This window comes from Cornus florida, unplaced genomic scaffold (assembly GCF_030987335.1).
Source record: "Cornus florida cultivar Cherokee Brave unplaced genomic scaffold, ASM3098733v1 CherokeeBrave_3.0.0_Hap2_Chr03, whole genome shotgun sequence".
In the NCBI taxonomy this organism is placed as follows: Eukaryota; Viridiplantae; Streptophyta; class Magnoliopsida; order Cornales; family Cornaceae; genus Cornus; species Cornus florida.
In genome coordinates, this window is record NW_026775573.1 from 18,749,240 (window position 1) to 18,760,321 (window position 11,082).

General features: G+C 34.7%; 1 protein-coding gene across 1 annotated transcript; it reads left to right on the top strand.

Annotated features, from left to right (window-relative positions):
* Positions 1-512: 512 nt before the first annotated feature.
* Positions 513-10,632, top strand: LOC132299776 (receptor-like cytosolic serine/threonine-protein kinase RBK2). Its single transcript, XM_059796589.1, has 9 exons — positions 513-851; positions 2,946-3,052; positions 3,206-3,568; positions 3,779-4,030; positions 4,125-4,279; positions 8,101-8,180; positions 8,259-8,394; positions 8,483-8,632; positions 10,064-10,632. The coding sequence occupies exons 1-9, from the start codon at positions 802-804 to the stop codon at positions 10,232-10,234; spliced, it is 1,464 nt and encodes a 487-aa protein (XP_059652572.1). The 5' UTR covers positions 513-801; the 3' UTR covers positions 10,235-10,632.
* Positions 10,633-11,082: the final 450 nt, after the last annotated feature.

An 11,082-nucleotide genomic window follows, 5' to 3' on the forward strand; every position in this document is an offset into this window, starting at 1 on the left:
AATTAGCACTATTTAAGCTTATCAATGTTTTGTGTACATCAAGGAATACAACTCCTTGGGAATAATGAAAAGTGAGCTTTGTGTATTAGTCCTCGATTAATTATCCTAGCATTCGATTTTGGAGATATTTTTTTAATTTTGAAATAATTCTTTAACAATCTAATATTTATATGAGTATTGTATTTTTAATATAACTTTGTTGCATCATGGTTGCATAATTATTATATTTTGTGATGTAAATGTGTAACGTACGATTATGCAATGCTGATGTAATATTATTACATTGACATTAGAGGATTAAAATGGCACAGAAAGTAACATGTTGGGTGTTGGTGAATACTACTGTAAATGGTATCAAGAAAGGACAAAATTGAATATCTAAATTTGTCGTGGCAATAGCATAGATTATCTCAAACACAAGGGCAAAAAAGAGATTTAAATTAAATTCACGTTTTCTCTCTACATATATTCACATAATATATGTCCGTGGGTTTTACAAGAAACAGAGTAGAAGTCTCGGAACCAGAGGGTATTGCTTTTACAGTGAACTCTTTCCATCTGTCACCACCAGCGGAGCAAACAGTCGACTCTCTCTCTCTATATACACACATCTATATAAAGAGAGAAATGGAAAGTTGAATGGGACAGGAATGAAAATGTACCAAAAATAGTGAGTTTTTTACATACCTCAATATGGATAATCAGCCGATGTTTTAGCAAGGGAAAGAAAATGAAAAGGAATGGTTCCAAATAAAATAATGGTCATTTCTATTTTTATTTCTCGATCTCTCTCTGCCTTCTATGGTCTCAGACTTCATGGCTGGTCCAGCCCCTGAAGCTCCTCCTCCTCGGTAAGTGTCTTCTTCTTCAATGGGTTTTCTCTAACTTCCGATTTTTTTTTTTCAATAGGCCTCTTAGATTTCTAGCTTCTTCTCTTCCTTTTTTTTTTTTTTTTGGGGGGGGGGGGGGGGGGGGGGGGGGTGGTGGTGGTTGGTGGGGGTGGAATTTCAGAGGAGCTTAGGGATACCCATGGTGCCTTATGTGATTTTTGTTGCATTTTTGACTCTCCTATAAGTGGGTTATTTATTTATTAATTATTATTTTTGTAATGGGTTTATTGGATTTGGTGTTTTTAGCGTCACGGGGAATGATTTGAGCTTTTTCAATATGATTTAGCATGCGCTTCTCATTTTGTGTTTTCTATGTAGTTTTTGAGCTTTAGCTTATGGGTTTTCTCTTCTTTGCATTTTTTTTTTTTTTAAATGGGTCTTTGGGATTTTTAGCTTGTGGGTTTTTGTATATTTTGGCAAATGTCAGAGGAGCTTAGAGATAACCCATACTGCCTTAAGTGATTTTTGTTGAATTCTTGACTCTCCATAAGTGGGTTTTTTTATTTTATTTTATTTTATTTTAATTTTTAATGGGTTTTGTTGGATTTGGTGTTTTTATACAGTCACAGGACATGGTTTGAGATTTTTAATATGATTTACCATGCTCTTCTTATTTTGTGTTTTTTATGAATTTTTTGAGCTGCAGCTTATGGGGCTTTGTTTGTTGTGATAGTTCTTTTCTTATACTAAAGTTCATGGAGTCTTAGCTAATGGGTTTTTGTGGATTTGTTATATACCATGAATAAAGGGAGGATTCCTTTAAAATTTATCATGATGTGTTAATGGGACCTTTTGTTGGGGTTAATATGATTCTTTTTTATTGTTTTAATTTTAATTTTATGGATCTAGTTGATTTGTAATGTTTATGAAAGCAAAGGGCATCAGAGACTTCTGATACAATAGGTGATTATTACTTTATGTTTGTAAGATAGTTTTAATTTAATTTATTTTATTTTCTGTGGGTGGGCGGGCTGGGAACAAGGGAGACTTTAAAGACCGATTCTTGTATTATTTTTAATTTTATTTTCTATATCTAATTCTTATAATCATTTTCATTTAGTTTAGTTAATAGGTTTTGCAGATGTTATATGTTCAAGTAAAATCCAGTTGATTTAGAGGTTTTAGTACATGTTTCCTGTATTTTAGATTATATAGTAGTATTATTATTATTATTTTGTTTGTTTATTCATTTATGTTCAGTTTTAATTCATGGGTTTACTTTTGCAAAAACAGAGAAGATTTTAGAAATTTTGGCCGTGTTATCTGTGATATTCTATCTTCTTATTTTTTTTTCTATCTATTATTCTGCTAATTCTTAATGAGTTTTAACTAGTGAAATTTGAATATAATTTTTATTTAAAACAAGGAGAAGATTACCTAGTGTTTCAGTAGGGTTTAGGGTTTCAGTGGGCAATTTTATTTTATTTATTTTTTATTTTTTAAAGTTTATTTCTGTTTTTCCTTGTATTTGAGCTTTGGTTTGTGGGGTTTTCCAATATTGTATTATTTATTAATTTTGATTCTGTGTATTCTTTAATTTTAGTTCCTATACAAAAGGGTCATTACCTACTGTGGTCCCAGGGATGGACTGGAGACCTAACCTTAGGGGTTACATGCAGAAAATGACTGCTTTCAGGATACAAATCTTCCATAACGAAGCATTTTATTATTATTAATTTTTTTTTTTGGAGCCGATGTAATAGTTCCCATATGATCATTTCTAGTGAGTCTGAATGAACTGCAAAATTTAGTTTATTTAGCCGGTTCAGAGGAGAGGGTGGGCCTTAGTGCAAGGGTAAGTTTGCTCCATTGTGATCACCCTGCAGAGGTGAGAGTTTTGTGCATTGGGCTACCCTTTTTTTTAGCAGTTACAGAGAAGATGTAGAAAGTTTGATAGCTCCTGGTTTTGTAGGTTTAGCACTCCTTTGCCATAACATTGCAGATACTGTACGTTTTGCCAGAGACACAAACCCCTGCACATTTGCCTGCTTAATTTCTCTCTTGTCAAGGTTGGGTGATAATGGATTTTTGTTAATATTGGGATTACTTATGCAGAAAAATTGGCAAGAATTTTATCAAAGTGCCAAAGAGAACTGCAAAAGACAAGGCTGAAGAATTAAGAACACTCAGTTGTCCATTTTACCCCTGTGCTTCTGCTCAAGGTAATATGCTCCGTCTCTCTCTCTCTCTCTCTCTCTCTCTATTGTGTGTGTGTGTGTAATCCTCTACAAATCACTTGTGTGCATCTTTACTCTCACGTGTATGTATCTGTGTTAGTTCTACTGTTATCATTCATTGATTTTTTTTTGTTGTAGACCTGAGATGTCTTGATATGGAAAAAGAGAAGAAAGATGGTTTCTCTCCTAGGGGAGTTTTAGAAGCATGCATAAGAGGCTTGGAAACCGAATCAGATTCACTCAAACCAAACACCTCAGACAATGCAACCCATTCTGCAAAGTCACAGACGCCTTCTCAATGGCGCAAATTCTTCAGACTGTGGAAGAAAAGCTCGGTTAAGCGGATGCCCTCCTTCCCCCCTCTCTCTGTGCCGAAGATATCAACAAGAAAGAGCAGAAGTGTGAGACAGTGTGTAGATTCTGATTTATCTCATTTGAAGTCTTCCTGGAAGGTCTTCACCCTCTCAGACCTCCAAACTGCAACCAACAATTTTAGCCAAGGTCTGTAATTTGTCGGAGAATCTAGAATCCTCAATTTGGAAAGTACATCTTGATTTGAAATTCTTTCCAGTTTTATGGCTAAAGTATTAGTAACTTAGAAAGACAGTTCCTTTGTTTACTTTTCCTGTCAGCGGTTTTTGGAAAATGTCATTAAAATTTTGATTCTAAATGTTGGTTTCTGATGCAAATCTAAGTTTTCTTTATTTGTAGAAAATTTCTTAGCAAAGGGTGGTTATGCTGAAGTTTACAAGGGCTGTTTGCCAAACGGGCAGCTTGTAGCAATTAAGCGTCTGATCAAAGGGACACCAGAAGAGCAGACAATAGGCTTTTTATCCGAGATCGGCATCATAGCTCACGTCGATCATCCTAATACTGCTAAATTGGTTGGGTATGGAGTTGAAGGAGGAACCTGTCTTGTTCTTGAGCTATCTCCACTTGGGAGTTTAGGATCACTTCTTCGTGGTTTGCTCATAACTCTCCCTTGATCTTGTTTCTCCAATATCCCTGCCTTCTTTTTATGGGTTTCTCATGTATTTCTTTTAATCAAATATTGCAGGTTCAAGGGAAAAATTAGATTGGTTTGTTAGGCATAAGATTATTCTAGGGATAGCTGATGGTCTGTTGTATCTTCATGAGCATTGCCAAAGGCGAATTATTCACAGAGATATCAAGGCTGATAACATTCTGCTTACAGAGAAATTTGAGCCTCAGGTATCTTTCAACTTTAAACCTGAGGATAGCCAGTGTGAAAAGAGAAAATTACTTTTTGAGAGGATTTCTGTTTTCAATGGTTTATTACTTGAAACATAATTTTCTAAAAAGCAATGAGACAAGGTGTTGTGACCTTTACATGCATGAAACATCACCCTTGTGGTGGTGAGACTTGAGCCAACTGATTAATCATCAAATAAACTATCTATTAATCTATTTCTGCTTCCACTGTTATTAAACTACCAACTACTTATGTTTGGTAAGTCCTTATGAATCCTTGTGTGAAGCTCTCTTCTGATTATATTCTGAGTTTCCAACTGTTCCATTTTTATTGCTTTCAAATTAAAACATCATATAAATTATCTCAAATTTTTATGAAGGTACCAAAAGTGTAGAAGAGAAAACCATGCATTAAATATTAATACGAATGCATGACTCGTTATTGAATATTTAATATTATTATAAGAATTTAAAATTTGTGAATGTTTTAATGAAATATAAAATTACCATAATCCCAATGACTCAAAGTCTGTACATTTTTAGCATGAACGAACTCCCAGTGCATGCAAAGATATTAAATTGGTAATCAGATTTGGCTGTCTTAAATTGCATGATTCTTTGACGCAGCTCATCATTGGTAGAAAGGCAACATAGAGCCCAAATGCAAAGAATATTACTCTTCTGGTAAATATTAAGCGGCTAGTTAAGGGAGTTTCTATTCTTAGTGACAGTTTTGTGTGGTTATGCAGTCCCTCTATGATGAACAAAAGTTCAAACAAAGTTGTTTCAAATGGCAAATCCTATGACTAGCACGATAAAAGAATGTGCAAGCTTATTTGGTCTTGGCGCTTTTTTTTTTTTATTATTTTATTTTATGAATTATTACTTTGTTTAGTTTAATTTACAAGTTTAGAAAAAATTTCAAGTTATGTATGTAACAGATAATGCTAACAGCACGTATTTTAAATGTTGTTATCATGACATTCTTAAATAAATAGGATAAAGAACTGTGGGCTATTGTGTCTTTTATTATCACTACAAAGAAGTCACAGTAGGCCAAATGGTATTCAGTTGTGGTCTGTCAACTTCAATTTCAGGGGCTCAAGTCTCCTCGTTGCCTAGCCCAAAAGGGGAGAGAAATGTTACTCACCTGAAAAAACCTTTGTGGCCTATAGATGTGCCTATAATATTCTGCTGTGGTGGCTGCATGTAATTGTGAACTGTATATAGCTGCAAAGACCCTGTATTGGAGGTGATGTACGCCCCTTTTATTGAGGTGGTGCTGAATTGGAAAATGGAGGTAAGACGAATAGATGATTCATCTTTATATTGTTTTTTCACTCTCAAGGGAAGGAGAGAATGGATACTTGAGAGATGGGGAACTATAGTGGGAGGTTTTCACCAAAGTGTTACTATGGTTTGTGGGGTTGGAACTCCACTCCTTGGAAGGTTACTTGTTTGTGACCTTAGGATTTGCAGTGACCTTTTTGTTTTGGGTATTGATTCCTTATAAACTCTTATATTGGAGGCTTGGTGATAAGAGTAGGATGGTGACAATCTTGTTATAAGCCTTTGGGGAATGCAGAACAGGGGCTCATTTCTCATTGCATCTAAAATTAGAAAGAGGGGTGGACTATATCAAGTTCAGTTTGGAAGCTTTCAAGAGCTAAATTATGGTTCTGTTAGGAATATAATTTATTAGGCGTAGAAAGCGATTCCCCTTTGTATTCTTTTCAACAATATGGAAGACGAGGAACATAAAGATTTTCTGATCTCAAAGCCCTTAGGGTCTTCAATTTTTTTCTTTCTTCCATAACCAAATAAAGTTCCTTACAAGCATACAAGTTTTTGTGTCAATATTTTACAAAGTTCAAGATCTTGTATAGAGTGAAGAGGGTTCAAGTTCATATACGTTAAAATTTTCAAATCGTGTGACTATGATACATTAGTGTAGCTGACTTTTTCACTCGATAAATCAATGGATTTTTTGAGAAAATTGACCCCAAATAGTGTGTTTAATTTACAATTAAACTTATAAGACATGATAGAAATATCGATAACAAAATCCCTTTTAGACCTTGTGGCCAAACATGTGTGTATATGATCATACGAGGTAACTAGGACAATGACATGCTTGTTGATTTTGATATTGATATATGATGCCCAACAAAATGATTTCTAGACAAAAATGAAATATAATGTAGATTTTGGAGGCTTAGAGCACATACAGTGTAGCATGTGCGTTGCCATGTCCAAGATCACAAAATTCTATAAAAGGAGCGTCTTAGTTACAGAGTTTACTACTGCTGAACAAACTAATGGTATGTTTTGTTAAGACAAAGATGGAGAATAAAGTTACAGAGTCCTCCCTTCTCCATTCACTTTCTTTTCTTCCATTCAAAAGTAGGCAGGAAAGGAGAGGAAAGTATCTTTCCTTCCCTTTCGAGTTTTTTGCCCCTTCGAAGTTTGATTTTCTTAGTTTTATAGGTAAAGTTATAAAGGTCAAATCACTCATTACCAATTTCATTTTCCCTCATTTTCTTCCTACTCAACGAAACAACTTGACGGTAAGGCTCTTTTTCCCTTGTACACCTTTTCCAATTTTTCTGTCCTTCCATCTAAGTTTTCATATCAAACGGAGTATACATGTTTTTCTTAATACCAAAGGAAAATGAATTAGGTACGGTTTATTTACAGAACTACATATTTATGATACTTCTACTATGCAAGTTAGGAGGCAGAATTTTCATATATGACTGGATTTGCTGGCTAATGACAGTCGCGAGCTTATAAATAGATAAGTTAAATATTAATAATGAAATAAGATCATTTTCCACTGATGCTTATGTGGGGTGCTAGAAGGGGTGAACTCTACGCAGGCCTAATCTTTTTCATCATTTTTTACGAAGTGACTTCCTCGGTTTGGAACCACTTTTCATGGTTAACAGTCCGAACTTTTACCATTGTACCAGACAGTTTGTACTTTTACCATTGTACCAAACAATACCCTTATTTTAACTGTTAGACTATTTATAGATCAACTTTTAATGTTTTTGCAACTTTTGATATGGAACCTTTATGTCTTTTTCCATTTCCTCTCTATTAGTAACAATGCCGAAAGGAAACACTAAAAAGGTTCAATGCTAGGAATTGCATAATGATTAAACTTGAGGTTGATAGTCCTTGACTAGTAGGCTATCATTGGGAGGTTAAAAAATGTTCAAGATTACAAACTTCTTGTCATGTCTAAAAGGAAAATAGATGTTTAATCAATAATTCACTTTACTGATTTATTTTCAAAACAAATTGAAAAATATAAACAAACGAAACTAATTGCAACATAGTTTTGGCTAGTAATGAGGCACACGTCTCAAATTTATGTTGACCCTCTCAAGGCTTCTGCCTCAGAAGCCTTGGGCTTTGAGGCACGAGATTTGAGGGATTTAAGCCCAAGAATATACTTTAGTTGTTCCTTTAAAACATCACATCGAGGAGGCCCCAACAGTTTAGAACACATCAAGTGGTTGAAGGATTTTTTTTAGTTTATTGCAGTATCCATATTTAACTAATTTGATTGCACTTCAGATACATTTATTCTTTCAATATATCACTAATTATTCCAATTTTACTTTCTGATATATTATTTGATTGTAAATGAAAGATGCCAATTATCTTCTTTCTATTTTTGCTCTATATCCGTTTATTGCAATATCTACTCTGTATCATAACAGTATTCGCCCTATGATCATGAAACTTGCCTAATTTATACATTTATTACTCTATTAATTTATCTTTCAGTAACTAAGCTAATTTTTATCCAGATTTGTGATTTTGGACTCGCAAAATGGTTGCCGAAACAATGGACTCACCACAATGTATCAAAATTTGAAGGCACATTCGGGTATGTAAGCCAAAAACGTTTCATTTTAGAACAAATGAGGGACTTCTTTGTAATCGTTTCTTCATTCTTAAATGGCAGTTATTTTGCTCCAGAGTATTTCATGAATGGCATAGTGGACGAGAAAACTGACGTGTTTTCTTTTGGAGTACTACTTTTGGAGATCATAACAGGACGCCAAGCCGTGGACGATACACAGAAAAGCCTTGTGCTTTGGGTATTTTTTTGTTTCTGCAAATCAAGTCGTACCATTGCATGTGATCTCCTATTAAAATCCTTCAGCTAACATTTAAATCTACTTGTAGGCAAAGCCTTTGCTTGATAACAATAATGTTAAGGACCTTGTAGATACTTGTCTTGAAGATAGTTACATTCCGGAAGAGATGGATCGTGTGCTCTTGACTGCATCTTTGTGTGTAGAGCAAACTCCAGTACTACGACCTCGAATGAGTCAGGCAAGTAATAACTCTACGAGTCTTTTAATTCCCTTTACTTGCCAATTTTATTGTTCAATTATGTTCACATTCACAAAAGTATTTCAACGATAGACCTCCTGCTGCTTTCATGGGGATGCCACTGGTGTGGCTTCAATATTTTTGGTGGCTCTTTGTGCATGGGGACCAAACAAATTGTGATAAACAGGAAAGGTCCATGACCATTTTAGTTATTTTAATCTCACTGTTTCTTTGGCTCTATTGCTTAAATGGTCATTCCATCCATTTTACCATTCAGTTTATCGTGATTACCTGTTGTAATTAAGAACTAGAAAGGAATATGAATTGCTGAGAAATCCTGAATTTACCAGTCCAATATTTCCATACAGGATGGCCATGCCTGGCATCATTTCAATGGAAAAGAAAGCCTTTCACTTCTTTACTTCTCTAGCTGTCCTTCCATATTGTGTTGTGACCAATAGATAAGATCGGAATGAATTGCAAATTTCAACAAGGAATTACTTCATTTTAAGAGGACTAAATCAGATGGGATAATTGAAGTAGCATCAAATTAAACCGTAAGCATGGGGTAAAGGTGTCAAGCACCATCTTGAGGGTTGAAAATCTATCTCTCTCTAATGAAAGTTGGTTTGTTGGGGATTTGATGCCATAGCGTTGATGCACCAAACGCTTTAGGAAAATCCAAAAATATTTATGGACCTTTGTGTTTGAGAATTGAAAGTTTTATGGTGTGAACACAAGATGGAAAGAGGGGAATGTTGGACTCGAGAATCCAAAGGGCGCTGTGGGGTGAGTCTTTGAAGTTTGGAGAGCAATTTTTGAACAATAAAGCTTCCATTTAGAAAGAAATAAGGTAGAATGGTTACTGGAATTTTTGAAAGGTGTTTGGTTTGTAAAAATTTTTCTTTAAGGAGGAATATTATCTTTTTGGCATAAACAAACAAGGCTGCATGAGTGAGATTTTATTACTTGGAAGGGAGGTGTTAGGTCAATAGGACTTAGGTCACCAAAATTTTCATGCATAATTAGGTTTTCTCTACATGATTTGATCTTATTTGATTGCCTAAATCTTTCACATTATGCATTAAAAGAGTTTTTGGAAAATTTGTTTTGAGAAATATTTTGAGTTTCCCTACGGACTCCATCTTTTCCTCATAATGACCAAAAATTTTTCTTTAGTAAATACACCAGCACCCATGTCCCAACCTGGATTTGAGTCTTACACCTCCATCTTTGGAGGTGTCAACAGATACCATTAACAATGACCTCATTGTATTATATGCACTGAAGCAATTCTTCCTTGAGAGTTCCTAAAGCACGCCCTTACTGTCCCAACTACAAAAAGGGGTTTCTCAAAAGATTTAAAATAAATGCTCAAATCAAACCCGAATAGTAGGTTCAATTGCGATTTTTTTTTTTGTTGGTTTACAGGTTGCAGTTCTTCTAAGGGGTGATGATTACAACCCAAAGGGTGTAAAAGCAAGTCAGCCACGGTCTCTCCAAAGAACATACTCAGAGGAGCTTTTCGACGCAGAAGAATACAACTCAACTAAGTACCTAAACGATCTCACTCGGTTTAAGCAAGTTGCTTTGGGTTCTTGAGAGCCAGTTGGTAGTTATACATAGTTCCTGTATACTAGTAATTTCAGGGGGGTGTTCATGGAAATGAAACATTCAGGATTTGTGTTTTCAAGGCATTGTGCACAGGAACCGAAGTTTCCATAATGCCATGGAAACCTAAGATGGAAATATGAAGTGCCGCCCCCTCGGTTTTGTCATACATCTGTTGATATTGAGCTCTGGATCCATTATGGATGTTTAGGGAACTCAAATTTTGTGGAATATTTGAACTCTGTATTGTAAACTTAGGATGTTGATGCATAGTTTCTTGGAATATCAAGATAATTGTATCCAGATGACAAAATATGGAACTAGTGTTGTCTGATTTCCTTACCATCATTTTCTTGCAATATGATATGTTGCAGGATTGTCATTTTTCAGCGTTGCATGATCTCAATTGTAGGATGTACCAGAGTGCCAACCCAATATTCCCAGAATCATTAATGTTGTCAGATTTTGGATAATAATGGTTATTATATTTTGCACCTAATTTTTTTTTGGTTAATATCAGAACTATTGATTTAGTACCAACTACAGTTTGGGCAAGACAAAATGTATACAAGATTGTTGTATTTTAGTGTCAGCTTGAGGCCCTTTAGGATGGTGATCTTAATGTCAACCAATATATATATATATATATATATATATATATATATATATATATATATATATATATTTTGTATAACTGATCAATAAATGATGGTCTTTGGCCTGCTTTTGATGGTTTAGTTCTGAATATAATGAGTAAAGTGCAAGAAACTCCCCTAAACTATTGCCTCTTTGCAAATAATCCTTGTAAAATACAAATTGCTCCCTTGAACTATTGATTT